General features: G+C 41.7%; 1 protein-coding gene across 6 annotated transcripts in view; it reads right to left on the reverse strand.

The window, feature by feature from the left end:
* The window catches only part of LOC116035679 (receptor-type tyrosine-protein phosphatase U-like), a 237,639-nt gene that overhangs the window by 112,541 nt on the left and 106,308 nt on the right, over nucleotides 1–18,790 (reverse strand). For all 6 annotated transcript variants that reach the window (XM_031278927.2, XM_031278926.2, XM_035992827.1 and 3 more), the window contains exons 3-4: nucleotides 13,454–13,725; nucleotides 3,151–3,232 (exon numbers count right to left, since the gene is read on the reverse strand). In XM_031278927.2, the coding sequence (XP_031134787.1) occupies nucleotides 3,151–3,232; nucleotides 13,454–13,725 (354 nt within the window). The remainder of the gene's footprint in view (nucleotides 1–3,150; nucleotides 3,233–13,453; nucleotides 13,726–18,790) is intronic.

The following is an 18,790-nucleotide window of genomic DNA, read 5'->3' on the forward strand; positions in this document are numbered from 1 at the left end:
TTCCTCTCTCTATTAGATAAGTTGCAGGTCAAAATAAGACTAGGGATGTAACGATACACGTATTCGTATTGAGCCGTTTGGTACAAGGCTTTCGGTTAGGTGCGCATTACAAACCGAACGATTCGTTGGACTAATCCTATTTCATTCTTAAAAAAAGAGCTTCAATTGTGTGAAATATAATGTTCTCAGTGCCGCTGCACTCAACAAGGCAGCCCAAATGACGAAACAGGCAACATGCTGTCTGCCCTTCCCACTCCTAAAGAAAAACGCACTACTCCAGTCAGGCATAATACGCTGAACTAGCTCGTTGTAATATGGTTGACAAGGATTTAAAGTGTCTGAATTTAATAACCTGATGGCGAGATGAATAAAAGTTCTAGTATGTATGTATGTATGTATGTATGTATGCTCATATATAGCCTAGTGTACATTAAGGCAACATCTACATACTTGTTTAATTTATTACAGCAAAGCAATGCAGAAAGTTAAGTTGGTCAGAATCAAGCATATATAATAAATATCATGAAATAATTTAGTTTAGGCTCTCTCTCTCTCCTAAAATATCTTCCAGTATCCATTTGTTCAATTAATTGAAGGATATACTAATACAATAGCATTAACAGTGACACTATGATATTTAGGGACTGATATTGTTTTTAATACTATAGAGATAGCAGGCTATATTAATGGTAAAGAACAGAGAGCTTCGGATACCTTACTAGGCGAGCTATTTCTTGTATTTCACTCGTTTACACTAGCTAGACTAATGTTTTCTATAGCCAACTAAAATATTCCTTTATCGTTACCTCAAGTAAATGTAGCTGAAGTGAAGCAAGTAAAAGTCATTAACAACAAATTACAATTTCACTCTATCACTCACTGTGTGTGCGTAGTAAGTCCAGACCAAAGATTAGCGACGAGACAAGATAAATCCTGCAGCTACTTGCAACACAGCGGTCTGCAGCATTCTGAAAGCTGCCAGTTTAAACCAATGAGAAGAGACAAGACGGTGGAGCATCTTTATAGCCACTGACTCTTTGTACTTCTGTCTAACTTTCGACTTTCCGGCTTTTTTGTAGCTGGATATATTATTTGTTGTTTCTAATTATGAATTTGGATAACGTTAATGATAGTGAGATACTTGCTACAGTTGCATTTCGAGTGATAAATCGGCGAAAACATTTTATTTCTCTGATTTACTGCTTTGTTTTAATGCTGCCTGGCACTCTCTCTTCAGTAACTCTCTACCTCGCTCGTCCACATACCGTAAGCCTCTCTCTAAAACACGGCCATTTCGACCAGGTGACAGTTTGTGAAATAAAAATAAAACAAGACTGCAGTGCACGACGACACCAACAGATGAATGGTGAAGGAAGATTGATTCCACGTAGTGAGTGATACAGAGTGCACTGAAAAAAAAAAAAAAAAAAAAAAAAAATCTAATTATTATTTTTCTTATTATTATTTGGGGGGGGGGGGGGGGGGCTTAGGAACATTTTGGGGTAGCTTCAGCCCCCCTAAAATAGGCCTAACGACGTCCCTGTAGCATACACTAAAATTGTTATAGCAGTACGTTGTTTAGCTTCCGTGTCAGGGCTCCTGTCCGTTTCTCCAAACTGGGGACATGCCAACGGCCATCTACTGTAGCTAATACACTGACTAATGGACGAGTGCCTCATACAACCCCACTTCAAAAGATCCAAACTATCCCTTCAAAATAAAAGTATTGATTTGTATTGATCTTTAATATATCAATTCATTTATTTTTTTAACCTGCTTTAATAGATAACTTTAAGCCAATATATGCTCCTTTAAACATAAGATGTCAGTTTTTCCATTTCATTTCTGGCTCTGAAACTGAAATTAAACAAACCATGATGCAATAAACCCCTCACTGAAACAACTGGAATTAACAAATAATGGTTAGGTTCATGGTATTCCATCAACCACCAGTGTAGAACTGACTAATTGTAGATTAATACAAAATTAAACACTCTGGATTACATCACCATAATGTGAGATGAATAAGCCTGTTATTTGATATAAAAGCCAATAATTACCCATTTTCAATTGAATTATATTATTTTCTATTTTTGGAAGACAACATGGGTCAGTGCAGATTTTTACAATGACAGCTACTTCCCGGTAGGGCGATATGGAGAAAATCAAATATCACAATATTTTTGACCAAATACCTCGATATCGATACCGCAACGATATTGTAGTGTTGACTATTGGTGCTTTCACAAAATATTTACACAATGAGATTTTAGATAAATAATCATCAGTAATGTGGATATAATGACTAAGTGGGTAAAGGCAAATAATAGAACAGTTACAACAGTCTGGTAAGTTCAGAAAATGAGATCACTTTACTGTAATGCAGCCTTTAAAACCAGGAAAAGACAACACTTATGCCATATTACGATATCCGAAATCTAAGACGATATCTAGTCTCACATCACGATATCAATATCCATCCATCCATCCATCTTCTTCCGCTTATCCGGTAACGGGTCGCTATCAATATAATATTGATATATTGCCCAGCTCTACTTCCAGTCAGACCAATCAGATCCGATTTAGCTTTTGTCTATGGCATCCAATAGAGCTTCTTGGAAACAGCACAGCATTGGAAGAAAAAGGGTCTGGTATACATTTACACAGAGCCTGTGCACCAAAGGACGGTGGGGGGGTATAGTGGTAAATCTAACAGAACAGAACCTAATGTAACATTACCAGCACTTCTAAAGCTTGAACCCCCTAATATCCCAGTGATCACAAAGAAAAAATAATCTCCCAGAAAGGATGAAAGTACAACCACTAGCTGTCCTTTTCCTGCCTGTAACACCACATTAGCTTTAAAAGCACCCGGCTGGGAGCATAGCGTTTAGAGGAAAAGGTCAGCCATTCTGCCCGGACAAAAGAGAAGCCTCCTGCTGTGTTATTGTTGCTGTGACACTCGCACCAGGTATATGTGCCATGGTTGCCCCCCCCCTGTCAGCCGGATTGCCTCATAGCCTTCAGTCACCTCTGGGAAACTGTTCCTGAAGCTTCCAGGCCCTGGCTTTGGTTACTCAGCCAGACACTTTCCCCAGGCTCAGTAAAGGTCAGCAGGTAGGCTAGGAGCAGTGCAGAACGGGTACTTACAACAGGGGTAATTGAGCAGCACAATGTCGTCCAAGGCAATGTAGCCCTGCCGCTCTTCGGAAATGGTCGCTTCAAAGATGACCTGTGGAGACAATGGATAAATTAAATGACTACATACCATTACGTCTCGAGTGACAAGTAGACCGACAAAGTAGGAAATTAGAGGGATAGGGTCCAAAGACCTGTCAAGAACAGACATGCACAGATTTTCCATTAATTCCACCGTACGTCTAAAAGAAAGCACCATTGTAAAACGGCAGTCTGAAAGGTTTCTTGCATTTCTGTCTTGTTTTGTCGTATTTTTTCTTTTCAAACACATTGTAATGTCATTGTAATAACAACTACAGTAGAATGTATAAGCAGAACATTTTTGTCTCTCCAAAAACACCAACAGGGAAATATCAGGATTTGGTATAGGCACCTCAGAATAAAAAAACAAGCGTTCTTTAGAGCCACTATTTTGTCATAAAAAGCACAAGTCATACAGGAACACCATAAAAATCATAGAAGAGGAACCTATGCCAATTTTTGCCCAAACACTGGCCTGAGCAGATCTAAATACAAAGCAGCCGCATGGCAGTTTGTGGTTTCATTTGGGTGTAGTGATCGCAATGATGTCTCAATGTTCATAAATAGCTTGGCTTGCTAGCTATACTGTATGCTTAAACCTATACGCCCAGGGCAATCCAACTTTCTGGCAATAAAACAACTTGTTGTTACTAGTCTAAATGCAAATCTCAGTGGCTAACTGCCCTATCCCAATCATCAAGCAGGTCTAAACCTAACTAAATCTTGATCTTGGGGAGGGGTTCCCTCATCTGAACCCAGGTCTTAAGGACAAAGAGTGTCGGATGCTGTACAGATTGTAAAGCCTCTTGAGGCATATTTATGATACTGGACTATATACTGTAAATCAAATCGATTCTAAACTTCTGTCTAACCTAATACATAAACAGATCAAATTCTTTGTTAAAAATCTGTTTTCCCAACCAACAGGGAATGAAATGTAAATTCAAAACCATTGACAGAACCGTTACTCAACATAACACAATGTTCTGAGAAGCATTCATTACACACTACATACTATCGGGAATTTTATGTATAGAACCACATAGTGGTAGCAGGCAAAATTGAATCTCGGACAACTCTGGCCATCCCGTTAATTTGCATTTGTTGTGACTATTGATTGTACACTATATGCTAAAAGGCCTTTAGGGATCATATGAGTGCTATATAGGGTACACCGTAATAACTCTTGCTAACAGCCAATGCATTTTCTATAGTATTAGGTTGAGTGATTGAGAGGCTCATAACTTCAGTTACTTTCAATTTGCTTCTTTATCTTAGGCTGTGTGGCGGTGGCCAGGGCTTATCAAATAACTCAGAGAGCAAGTGTGTTAAGAGCTCATTCGTAGCATCTTTGGTCCAATATTTTGTGAACCTGCTGTCTTGTACTCAATTTTCTACTTGCACGTTTCTTGAAAACTGCTTAACTAACTCCAGATTTGACCATGGAAGACCATTCTTGACCCAAGGAACAGTTTGCTCGACAAAATAATTTCAGCTCAAAGGTAAATTTGTTGACAAAGACCATAACATGAGGTTGAAAGCTCACAAAAAACTGATAAATGGGCCTGAGTTGAGAATGTTTTGTCACACGTGCCTCCAGAAGACTGGAGAAAGCGACAGGATACCAGTCATTATGAATTGAACCCCAGTGCACAAGCTGTCACTCAGACTCAAAGACACTCAGCAGTATAATGTTGGGAAAGCCATACTAATCCGTTCAGCTTGTACGTCATTGTTCAATTACACAGTTTCACCAATACATATTGCAATGTGAACAAACAAAACAACACATAAGCTAAAAACAGCAGGAAATAAAGTACATGTGCACCAGTATAGTGGCAGAAAATAACTGCCCAATCAGACTGCAGAAAGTGAATTACGTGCTCATTGCTAAACAAGCGTGAAAGCTAGACTCATAAGAGGGAAGAGGCACCCCGCTACTTGAGAATCTACAGGTGAGAACTCGCTTTCAAATGGATAAAACAAAAACTTCTATTAGTTTAGTCTTTGAATAAGTCTGGCTTACCAAGCCATACAGTGCACACATGAATATATCCGTACTCTGCCCCCTTTTATCATCCATACGGCAGCTGCAGGAGTCCTTAAAACGCAGCCTAAATATTCACTCAGTCATCTAAATGAGCCGGGAGCATGCAGAGCCTCAAAGTGAATTTGGGAGGCCTCCCAGAGTGTAACAAAGTCATTCTGGGTTTCCCAATAGTACTTACAGTCAGCAGAGCCCAAATCATTCCCTGTATGAGCAACTCTTCACTTTTTACTGCATCATGACAAACTCAGAACTTGATGGTTGAGTGCATTAACAGCTGATAAGATAAATGTTGTAAAAACATTGTGTGTGTGTGTGTGTGTGTGTGTGTGTGTATGTCAGACACTGTTTCACCCACTCTTACTACTTCTAGTTATCTATGCCAAAGCCCAGTGGAACTCGGATTGTGAGCGTGCACTCAGACGGGCAATAGATTGCAATGTTGACAATACATCAGGCTTTAAGTGCCTTAGGCCAATCAATACCACAAAAGGCCTTGGCAGATGGATACAGACTAAGGCTTTCTTTCCACTAATTTATTTTTATTTTTCATTCCTATGTCGGGCCATTAGAGACGTCAGACCGATTAACTCTTCAATTCATCACTCATCAACGCACCCACCACCATTGATTCACTCAGCTCCGCGCTTTGAGCCATCATTGCACTCCTCCGCATCTGACCTCACTTCTAGAAAAGTGTGTTTGAGTATGACTATGCCAGACACTGAGGAACTTGGTTCAATTGCAAACACAAAATATCATTGACATGGCTACAGTAGAATCCCCTTTCACTTTGTACGTACAAAGCAGGGCACTGAAAATAACGATTTGCTCGATGTATAAAGAGTGGAGTAAAGCTGGAGTGGGAGAAGGTACGGTGGCCCTGAGAGCTCAATGCACTGCAGATAAGGAAAACGCATGCAAATAGCTAAAACACAATCACATGAAAAATCATCACCAATTTAACAACATATATGTAATATATGTGCATTTGTAATCTAAGTAATTTCTATATCTCAGTATTTGCATTGAATTATTATAGATTATTATATATAAAAACATCTAACGTAAGAATAGGGTCTGAAATTAGTTTTTGATGACATCTTGAAGTAGCGTGGGGTGATGAGAGTTGTTGTCTTTATTGTTAAACAGATGAAAATCTATCTGACCTGACTTAGGCAGAAATATTGTTCACAGACAAGTTCAAGTTGTATTTACGTTACCTTTAGAAACGCTGATTGATGTTATGTCACAGTGTTGTAGTCGAGTCACCAACTGTCGAGTCCGAATTTAAGTCTGAGTCACCAAAGAAGAGTCTGAGTCGAGTCACCATTACCTGAGTTTGAGTCCGAGTCAACTCCAAGTCACTAAAGTAGAGTCAGAGTCCGCATGCCTCTGCATCTTTCCAACGTGAACATGTAGTAGAGGGCATGCGTCATGAACTACTACTACTGCATGAAACTGTTACAGACTAAATATATATCAATAGCCTATATCAAATTTTTAGGACTTATTAGCGTTTCGTTTTTTCCGATACCGGTGCTAAAACAATGCTTTAAAAAGAAAAGAAAATAGAGCACAAAACTACAGTCGGTGACAAATAAAGAACGGCTTCTTTATTGCTAATGCCATTTGCTGAAATTTAAATGGTTTATTTAAAATATAAACAATATATCTTTCTCCAACATTTGTATGTTTTTAAATGATGTGCATGTGTTGAACTGGGGCATATGTTTTATTAATTTGTCTATTTGTGTATTCTTAAGTTGCAGTGTGTCCTATCATAGCCACCGTAGGAAGGAGATGTGTAGAGAGGAAAAAAGATAGTAGAGGAACACCTTGCATGGGAGGAGGAGATAGAAAGTGTTGGGTGGAAGCTTAAGCCACGCTGATATTGTTTGTCATGACTGGGCCTGATAGCATCTTTAATATTTGATAGCAAAGTTTCACCCTTTCCCAATACTCACAAGTACGCACGGAAGAAAATCTATTTCTGCAAACAATATAAGAGATGGATTTGCGCAATTGAAAATATCCAGTCCAAGGTGATGTCATTCTCCAAGCCTTTTCTCAGCCTCTCAGGCTTTTGTTACGACAAAAAATGGGCCACAAAAAGCATGCGTGTAACACACAGGCACAATCAGTGAAGTGTGAATCAAGGTTTGGTTTTCTGCAAGCAGCAGGGTGCCATCTTCCCAAGATAGAGTGTCATGTCTTCGTTCAAATCAGGAAAAAAGTTCTGGCACAAGAACAGCAAGGGTAGACAGTTAAAAAGATGGAAGCAGCTGGACAGTCACATTTGATGTAAAAAAGCATGCAAGCATTTTAATATGCGCCTCCTGCAGTGTCGTGTTTGGCTCATAAAACTCAATGTCGGAGAATTGATAGTGTAGAGTAACAAAATCCATACTGCATCCCAGGAGGCCTCAAAGTGAATACAGAAAACCAGTGTTGGCAGTAAAAGGGATTGCACTAAAAACTCATTTTGCACAGTATTTAATAATTTTAGCTTGGAGTTGTCATTACAGCGCTGCCATAAGTTATGTATGTGTGTGCATTAATGATAAAGCTCTCAATTGATATGTGGATGCCATCAATCTTCATTGACTGACTAATTAAATGACTTACATGCAATCGTTTGACGAATGTGGTGAATAAAAAGTGCAACAATGTTCTGTTAATTGATTTCTCCAGCTAGAATAAGGCCAATGGATGGACTAGTGATCCATATTGACAATGTGGCAGTAAAACATTGAAATATATGACATGCAATTGCGCCTGCCATCTCCTCTCTGCAGGCTGAAGAAATAAAGTGAGGTGTTCAGTAGTTTTACTGCAGTGTGCTGCAGGACGACAAGACAGCATATGCTGAATATTTTCTTTAAGTGTGTGTGTGTGTGTGTGTGTGTGTGTGTGTGTGTGTGTGTGTGTGTGTGTGTGTGTCCTGGTACTACCACAGAGGCTGTTTTGAGAACTTTGCCAGGTGTTACCTGTCTGACTGTCTCCGCGATAGCTTCACAACTGTCCAAGACGCAGTCGCGAAACTTTACACGTGTGTAGCTGTGATCAAAATGAAGGCCGAGTTTGAAGATGGGTGTGATCCGAGCAAGGGCACCGGAGGTAGGGGGATAGGAAGTAGAGAAGAGGCCATCAACTTTAGTAGCTGTCCAAATTCATTTCATTTAAATCAATTACTCAAAACACATTTAAGGTCAGACTTTAACTAGTAATTTCTAGTAATTGTTTTTTAAAATGCATCTTTAAAATTGTAAATATCCTCAGTCTACTCGTATAGGAATACAGTTTGCGTATGATGCACAAAACAGAAACCAGGTCCACGGTTTTACTGTACAGATTGAAAGGACGTGGCCTGTTTGCTAGTACAATGATTACAATGTTCCCTCTCGGTTAGCATGGAGCCATTTTCACACTCCGGCGACAGAAAAAGACGTGTATATCAGAAAGTGACAGAGTAGGGAATAATTATAAAGTTTTGCCAACTACATTTGTAAACTAGAAGTTAATTAGGAGGAGAGAAAAACATGCAGTTAATCAAGTAGCTGTTCTTGAGCCTGATGTGGATGATTAACAGAGCAGAAAACATACCTTTTCTAGTGTATTTTCTTGGTTCGCAAAAGGGGAAGAATTACATTTATGCCACAGATTGGCAACTCACATATCACAGTTCTGAAATTCACAGACTTTATGGGCTGCTCACCTCTCTGTGATTACACCTCAACAGCAGCAAGAGAGTAATTAAAGCGGGGGACCGGGGGTTCACAGAAATGAAAATCTGTCCCGCCCAATCCTCCGTAGGCATGCACACACACTAAACAGTGAGGCTGGAATCAATTGGATAAAAGTGTGCCAATGACCTGTGACCTGTGACACCCTCAGGCTTAGGTAGGAAACCCAGGGCACGAACAGCGGACCCCGCCACAACAAATATAAAGTACTATATAAAGAGGTAATTACTGAATGTAAATACTGTACAGCGAAAGAGAATATGCTCACCTAAAATAGTATCAAAATGGGGTTTGATTTAATGAAATCTCATGAATTACAACTTTAAAGTCAGCAAACTTTCCAGGAGGAAAAAAACTGTGTAGCCCCGACCCCTCACTGGTGGTTCTTTGCCTTATGAAGACTAAAGTTAATCGTTTATCCAACCTTATATCTGCCACACTGCTTCACTGCCTGGGAGAAAGAAGGTGATGGGTTAGTGGGGGGAAAAGCAATAAAACAGGTAAGCAAAAAAGAGAGAGGGAGGAAAGATAAGAGAGGAGGGGGCTAAATAGTGAGATGCACTAGGAATTAAGATGATGAGATAAGGAAGACAAAGTAGTCAGGGAGTGAACCCAGGAAGAGCAAAAAAAAAGAAATCTAGAAGTTAAAAAAAAAAAAAAAAAAAAAAAAAAAAAAAAGAGCACCTCTTTAACACCTACTGTACTTCCTAAAGCTGACAGTGAGAGAGTCAAACAGTCTGATCAATGTTCTCTCCTGTCCTTCAGTGCCCTGACAATCTAAAGTCCAATCCCCAACAGGAAAGTGTTCGCCAAAGTCAAGTAGTGTCCGAGCCACGTTCAACCAGGTCAGGGACTCAGTCACATGACACATGCTGATCAAATCAGATTGTCAATCAGTGCAGGTTTACCCAGCGTTACAGGCCGCGGTGCTATCAACTCTCTGAGGAAGACATGAAATTGGTTGCATTATTCCAAAATGTAGGATCCAGCATTTTGGGGGTTTGTGTAAGGATATGTTGGCATGATATTGCCTCGCTCTCTCTTTCTAACGTCCTTTACATCAACTTCTGCATTTATTTTATTTATTTTTTTACAATGTAAGTCAACGCCGTTCCAACTATTTAAGTATTATTAAGAGGTCTTTCCCCCCTGCCATCACTGAAATGTTGAAAAATCCAAAACACGTTCTAATTTATAGCACAAAATACGCTATCAACAATGGACATTTGAAACCCTAGAAATGTTGGCACTGAATTTCGAAATCTCATATCAGTAAAAGCAAAATGCAAAAGCTGATTACAGGCCAACATATCTCTGTAGCAGTCTGTCGTCCCTGAGGGGGTGTAGATGCTCGCTGATTACTAGATTCTTTTTTTTACTTGTTTTCTTTACCATTTAATCTCAACCTCCACTACCACCAACACACAACACACACACACACACACACACACACACACACACACACGTATTCCACTTGCTGCCGTGTCACAACCATAACGGCCACTGCTATTGTTCTCCTGGCATTCTGGGACCGCGCTAAGGGCGTTAAGTTCATCTGTAGTGCCCTATTACCGATAAAGTGAATGAATTAAAAAGTGTTGTACTTTGGCTCGGCTACAGCTCTGTGTCTGTCCCTCTGCTTCGGTTTCACTCACCACTGAGTCTGACTTAATGTCCCGCCCACAACACTATCTGACTCTCTTTTACAGGCTATTATGTTGAAAGTTTCTCATTTATTAAATAATTGCTTAAAGCCTTTAAACAAAGTTTTGTGTTGGATTCTGTAATATTCCAAAATCTTAATTTTGACTTAAAGATTTTCATTTTCACCGTAAATGCATATCGGTTCCACACTAATTCCATACTAATAATCAGTATTAGTCTTGATAAAACAGTATTGGTCGATCCCTAACACACGCACATGCACACACACACACACACACACACACACACACACACACACACACACACACACACACACACACACACACACACTCCCTCTCTCTCTGAAGTGGTTGTCTTCTCCCTGTGAGAGCTGCTGCTCTGAGGCCTGCAGGGGCTGATCTGGGAGGGCTGGACAGTGATCTTTATCTGTGGATGAGTGAAACCCTGCGGGGCCTGCACTGAGCTGTGAGTCGTAACCGAAAGAGGGAGTGTTTACTGGTGGAAAAAAAAGAAGAGAGGAACACTAAAAAGAGGCCTCACTTGGAGCTCACTCCTGTCCCTCTTCACATCGTCTATATCGACAATGATTCATTACGGCCGGATGTCCGTTACCTTCCTCTTTCTTTGTGTTGGCGTTCTAACCTCCGGTGGATTTCTGAGGATTATGGTTAACTGCTCCTCAGATCTCTGCAGGGTAAATCCAGACAGCTAGCTAGACTATCTGTCCAATCTGAGTTTTCTGTTGCACGACTAAAACTACTTTTGAACGTACACATGTTCCACCAAAACAAGTTCCTTCCCGAGGCTATTTTGCAGAGGCACTTAGCACCGCCATTGGTTTAAAGAAACGCCAATAAACCAGATCACGTTTTTCTCCCATCCCAGAATGCTGTGTGAACTAGCCAGACCCTCCTCTGCAGCGCTGTGGAGGAAGGTCTGGCAATGCGAGACTACTCTTCACACAACAGATACAGAGACATACTGTGGTCCTTCAGGCCTGTGTTTAAGCCTCTTCACTCATCTGCACAGCTTTAGCTGTTTCATTATGAGCTGCCGATCCGCCAGGTTTATACTGTAGGATAAATAAAGCAATCTGTCCTGTGTCTACATGCCTGGCGGGGAGGACTTTGGAGAACAGCGCCTTCTCATCACTCAGGCAACGTGGACATACATCACCAGAGTAGTAGATTACATTGCTTATGCACGCCCGTCCAAACGGTAAACACTGCGGTGCTAAGCAAATTTCCCCCGCCTGGGCCGACTCGTCTGATTGTACTCCTCAGTTTTCCCCTCTGAGAGCGCCCGCCCCACCTCCACCTCCACCTCTGCTACGCTGCGCGGCGGACAAACTTCTAACGTCTGCACAGAAGGGAGGAAAATCATTACTTTAAATCAGTTTGGCTGTTTGTGAGAGTGACTCAGGACACGAGAGCTGAGGACAGTGAAGCTCAGGCTGTCCTCATTGATCGGCGCAGCCCTCTAATCACATTAACTGGCTCTTGATTTATTGAGATGGGGAGGGGGCCCAGAGTGCGCCAAGGTTATGGAAGCAAACCCCCGGACCGCTCCCCCCGCACTGAGGGTCGCATGGAATTGAGGTCAATTGACTGTTCAGCAGACCCACGCTACCACCATCCCTTACAGCAGCCATTGCCTTCTCATTTTCATCTCTTTTGGGGTGTGATGGTGTGGTGGTGGTGGGCGGGGTGCAGGCTTGGTTGGAAGAAAGAGAGCATTAGGTGATAAATTATGGGCAGTAATGAGGTGAGGCAGGGCTGCGTCCAGTCTCCAAGCTACACAACAGCGCTAATAATGCAGCATCGACAATTCAGGCATCAAGCAGAGCTATTGATTACACTGCAGCGCGCAGGTAAATGTACCAATATATAAAGATACAATGCAAACACACGCCCACTGTAATTATACACCTATTGATATTGGACACAGCTGTAATTAGCTAATCCTTGCATGTCGTTTGAATGATAGGGGGGTGGGGGGGTGAGAAAAAAGCAGCTGAGGCTGACACCAGCTACAGTGGAAGAGCTGGTGGTTTGGTGCTCTGCTAGGTGACACTTCACGTTTTGAATGATATTTACTAGGGCTGCAGTCATAATCATATCAGATATATGCCAAACTAGTTGACAAGACTCGACAGTCACGCTAGCGGCTTTGCAAGGACCATCGACGTATTATATTAACTGGATTCCGCATCCCCAAATGGCGCCTATGCAATTGATTTCACACAGAAGGCGAGGCCGCTTAAAGCAGGGCTGCTCCATTATATTAAAAAAAAAAAAAAAAAAAAAAAAAAAAAAATCATAATCAAAATGTTTTTGGTCAATATTGAAATCACGATTACTTCACACGACTACTCATTGAGTTTTGGAAAGAGGTTGAATTTATTGAACTTCAAAACAGTGGCAACGGAATTTGCTCTTCCTCTGCCATCTTGCCTCACGCTGATATTTAAATGCCACCAGATATAACAAACAGGACCTCGCTGACTATTGCCTGAGGGAGTTTATCCTTCGGGAGAGGTGAAAGTGCACTTGTCATTAAGAACACAAGGCAAAATAAGAGTTTGCTTGCAAAACGTAATGTGCAAACTTATAATTTTTCTCGATTATATTGTTCTTGTGAGGTTTAGAAGCCAGATTTTGAAATCACGATCAAAATTTGATTATTTGCACAGCCCAAGTATAAAGGCGCATCAGTCCCGCCTTGAACAGGCTGTGTGAAAGGGGCTCCTGTATTACTGTATTTGTTTAAGTCTCACCTGGTATTCACTGGGCCAGAACGTGCTTACGGCGAGCTCCACCTGGTGCCACTGGCGTCCCTGGGAGCCCGAGATATTCCACACAGCGCTGCCCTTGGGGCCCCCGTTGACCCGGATGTAGACCTGCAGGTCCCCGGGGCTGTGGCCATCACGGCTGTACAGGAAGTAGCTGAACTGGATGCAGTGGGTGTCGTTCTCGCTGAGCGGGAGCAGGAGCAGCTGAGCTCGCTGGCCCCCGAAATGCTGCGAGGAATTGACCATCATGAAAGACCCTGGAGGGGAAGGAGATAAGCACACGTAAGAAGACTATATGGACTTTTTTGCTCATTTCACACTTCCACTATTATTGACAGGCTCTCAAAGCCAGCATACTGATGTAACAAACAGATAAAGAGCACTTTGAAAGTTTAGTGCCAATAAAACACAACAACCTTGCCAGGCAAAGACTCTTCTTCTAAACAGCAGCTGCTATACCTACCAGGTTACCAAACTGCAAGCTGGACAGGTACAGAATGTGCTGAATTTAAGCATAGGTAATATTTGTGGTACTCAGAAATATGGTTGTAGGATGTGCAATATCTGGTAGAGCACTGGTGAAATGTTTTTTATTTGATACAGTACTGTGCAATTGGGCATTGTGCAATACATACGTCACAGCATGATTTAATGGGAAATGTGCAATCTGGGTAGAATTAGGTGCAATGTGAGGAAGAAGGATGTGCTGTGGGTTCTCTTTCTCTTTCTTCTGTGAGTGAGGGTGAAGGTAGGGGGGTCTTGTGTGAGGTTTATCGAGTGTTTATTGAACGCATTTGGATGAGATAATGTATGCTAATGTTTTATGTATTTCTACTGTATGTTTGTTGTGTGTTCATCGATGCATCGCCAATTTTGTTCTCTCGACTGCCCAACACAGATTTCTCCTATAGACAATAAAGGCTTATCTTATCTTACCAGTGTTGTGACCAAGTCATCTTTGCCCAAGTCCCAACTACTGTCTCAAGTGATTCATCTTAAAAAAGTTTCGAGTTATTATTTTTGGGGCAAGTCAAATCAAGCCAAAGGTCATGTCAAGTCAAGTCAAGTGGAGTCCTCAGTTAACGAAAGTCCAAAATCAAGTCACGTTTTACATTTTTAAATTCAAAAATAAACATTTAATCTTATCAATACACGCAAGTCATCCGAGTCATCATGACTCAAGTTATGTCGAGTCATTAACTTACAAGTCCAAGTTGAGTCTCAAGTAATTTTTTATCAAGACAAGTGTGAAGTCCACAACTTTGCTACTTCCCAAAGAGCAGCTATTTCAGCATTTCCACCTGCTAGATAGAACTGAGTGACCTGAAGTATAAAAAAATAACAAGATCCAACACTTCGGGCTTCACCTGTAACACCCCGGCCCAGGATAGATATGTCATGTTAGTTTTCAACCGCTGAAGAACGGCATCCTCTTTTTTTTATTTTTAAAGCCCGAGAAAGAGCCTGAGAGCCAAAGTTGACAGGCTTGGTGTTGTTACCCAGAATATCTGTGTAATCCTTTCTGGCTATTTGTCTGTCTCTCTGCTTCCCCCTGCTTCCTGCTTTCACCAGACTTCCATCAGTTTTGCAGCGCTGCCTCCGATCTGGTGTGTTCAAAGCTGCAGTCAGCGCTGGGTGTCAGATTGGGCTTTCATTTTGGACTGAGGTTCACAGAGTCACTGCTGGCTCTCTCATCCTGGCAGTGCAGCAGAGATCCCCTGGCCACGAGAGGAGCACCACAATGGAGGGAGGGGGATATAAAAGGGGGAGCTTTGCCTTTGACTGTGGCCTTCACAGCAGTGGGAAGAACAAAGAAGCAAAACATACTGGGAAAAATGACTTTGTTACCCTGTTTATGCCACAAGTAGATGCCTACGTAGCACCATTTCAACGTGAAATGATCATTTTTCTACATCCTGGAAAGCCATTATACACAGGGCAGGCCAGGGACGGACTGGGACCAAAAATCGGCCCTGGCATTTTGGCCCACCACATAAGATCACAAATACCACCCTTCCTTGCGCTCCCCTGAATATGTATACCATCTCCTACTCCTTAAAACTACTAACACCATGTAATGAGTAGCCCACACTATTATTTTATTAATACAATAAAACTGTATACTCCCCATGTAGTGTTATCATCAACAGTTTGTCCACCACTCAGTTTTTGGCTCAGTTTTATCAAGGGACAAAGTGTTTTAAGGGGAGTTCTGCTTACATCAGGTTCTACCCTCACTCCCTCATCTCTGTCCCTCTCCTCCTCACTGTGCATTCCACTGCTGCCGACACTGACACCACCACCACTATCATCATCCACGGGAGCTGATGAAGGTCCTGCTACTGCCGAAAACATGTCTGTCAATTTGACACATTTGGCAGCGTCTGCCTAAAGAGCCTGTTTCTTTTTCTCACGCAGCTTCTCTGCACCTCTTTTGCGTTTCTTCTCCATGATCTCTATCACTATTCTAGCCTGGCAGATGCACATTGATGCCCCGTTTACACGAAGGGAAGACGCAGATATTTTCCTGCGGTTTGGCCTCTCATTTACACGAAAACCCCGTTTTAATCACAGAAAACGATTATTTCTAAAAACTCCGGCCAAAGTGGAGATTTTGGAAAACTTTGTTTACATGTTTGCATGTGAACTGAGACAAACGGAGGTTTAGGCAGCCGAGAGAGAGAAAGAGGAAGTGATTTGTTTCTGTTGTTGCTATTTTCGGGATTCTGATTGGCTAACGTGGGCTTGAGCTTCTCGTTACACTGCCACCTACAGGTTTGGCATGCTCTTGACTTGGCGTTGACGGCATATATACACGGGTACATGTAATCGAACACTTTTCTGAAAAGTGACAGCTGTGCACGATGTTATTTTCGAAAACGGAAAGATTGAAATGTCCGTTTATGAAAATAGCCGGCCACGTGTAAACGTAGCATGAAACTGCACGCAGGCAGAAATCCCAAAGAGGGTGCTGTTTAAAGATATGTTTGGGCCAGTCCAGTGTCAATTAAGAAAACAATGGGCCGCTGATCTAGGCCTACCACTTTTATGGGCCGGTTCATTGCCGTGTCGGCCCAAAAACCACGTCGGCCCACCGGGAAAGTGCCCGGTATGCCAAATGGCCAGTCCACCCTTGGGGCAGGAAGTGAAATTAGTTTGGCCCCCAGCCACTGTGGCAGGTAGATTTTAAAATCCACTAGCCACACAGGCTTTTTACCAGCCATCTTTTTTTTCCTTTTTTTGCCTCATTAAGGTGAAATACAGAAAATGCACAAGCATTGTTCTTGAACTTGTCAAGAATACACATGTGCTGTCAAGTTGTTAACAAAATCAATATAATGAATGACTCTTACAATATATATTTGTATTCATTGATTTCGCCTGTCACAGACAGTTATCATGCACTGACTGCTCTTCTACAAAAGAGCAGCAGACACACGACAGTCACCGCAGTGTTCTGTACTAGAGTTTAGATTCTCAACCTGAGCCCGAGCCCGACCCGAGCCAGACTGGACCTCGGGTCGGGCTCGGGCCGTTATTTTCCGCCACATCCTCGGGCCGGGCCGGGCCCGGGCCGGACCCTTGATCAAGCAATTTTTTTTTTTTTTTTATCCATTACCTTATTATCCTATTTGGGTGGGGAGAAAGCTATGCCATAATCAGAAATATTATATATATATATGCTATATAAAAGTAACAAATGTGTACAAAAGTTAGGCTGCAGTTACAAAATGCAGCACTTCATGCGCGGAGTCTCCTCCTCTCGCACGCATCACACCGGGAGCTTGAAGATGTAAAGAAAAAAAGAAAAACAGGAGAATTAACTTTGAGCAAGTGTGGAGGAAAGTCGGAGATATGGAAGCAGTTTAAACAAGTCGTGGGCAGTGACAACAATATGTTGTTCATCATTGTTTCTTTTTTTTTTTTACGTTTCTTCATTCAGATCCACTTGCGATCCGTTCCATTCTAAACAAACAGCCCAGTTTACATGCTTCGTCCTTGTTGTATTATTCTAAACAGATTTCTGCAGTTCAAACAACTCTGAATTGTAGTTGAGAACGTCAGTTATAACGGCCCACGTATTAAAAATTTGTCGGGTTTAAATCGGGCTCGGGCTCATAATTACAGTTAATGTAACGGGCTCGGACGCAACGTGCTCGGGCTCGGGTAGGTTCAGGCTTGATTTTTTGGGCCGATCTAAGCTCTATTCTGTACTGCTGTCGTAAATCAGCCACTCACGAACCTTGCCGTTGTCGCCAACTGTCCACTTGGCATTGAAAAGTCTTCTTTTACTTTTCTTTAAATCCTCCTTATCTTTGTGTTGGTTGCTTGTTTCAGCCGGCCTCTTTACCCCAGTAATGTGCCGCCACATTTTTAAAAGGTCAAATCCAAGGAATCGGTGGACTTGGTTGAAATGTCAAAGAACAGTGGCAAAAAAACATTACAGTTTCACCCGCCAATGGCAAAATTCACCCGCATTTGGCGCATTGGTCGGTTTTTAAAAAAATAATCCCACCCCTTGTGTCAAATATAAACAAAATTGTTTCAAACTCTGAATTATGTTCTTGGCAACTAATGTAGGGATTGGACTACACAGCATTTATGTATTTTGAGATCGATGGTCCTGTCGTGACTTGGCCCGAAGAGATGTCAGACCAATGAGAACTTTTACAGCCTGTCTGACGTGCAAAGGTTAGAGAGTAGGAGAAAGGCTTTCCGGATCAGGAGCATCCACTATGGTAGAACAGAAGATGCTTTAGGCAATGTCAAACTAGGCAAGGAGAGAGAAAAAAAAAAGGTCATGCCAGTCATTCCAATCGTCCTAATCAGACGCCTAGATGCTGAACACGCGCCCAGTTAAAGTAAAATTTCTCTGATTGCAGCTTCTTAAATGTGAATATTTTCTAGTTTCTTCTCTCCTCTGTGACAGTAAACTGAATATCGTCATCTTGGGCTTTGGGAAACACTGATCAACATGTTCCACCATTTTCTTACATCTGACTTTATCACAACTGAAAAGCCAGAAATGAAGAGAAAAACAAAAGCTAAAAAAAGATTATTTTTTATTTAACGGTCAGCTACGAAATGCCATAATAACATGCCATTCAATTTCTTTAATGGTGCATTATTTATCATGTACTGTAATCTGGTCACATCCTCTTAGAGCCACAAAAAGATGGACCCACAATTAATCGTATTATTTCCCTTGTGCAACATTGTAATGGAAAAATAACTTTTCATAAAAGTTTGAAAAGAAGCTCCAGAGACGCTACGGGTAATTGGCTAGAAGATCCCTTTTTGACTTTGGGTGTTTAGAAGAAA

The sequence above is a fragment of the Sander lucioperca genome, chromosome 16 (assembly GCF_008315115.2).
Source record: "Sander lucioperca isolate FBNREF2018 chromosome 16, SLUC_FBN_1.2, whole genome shotgun sequence".
Taxonomy (NCBI): Eukaryota; Metazoa; Chordata; class Actinopteri; order Perciformes; family Percidae; genus Sander; species Sander lucioperca.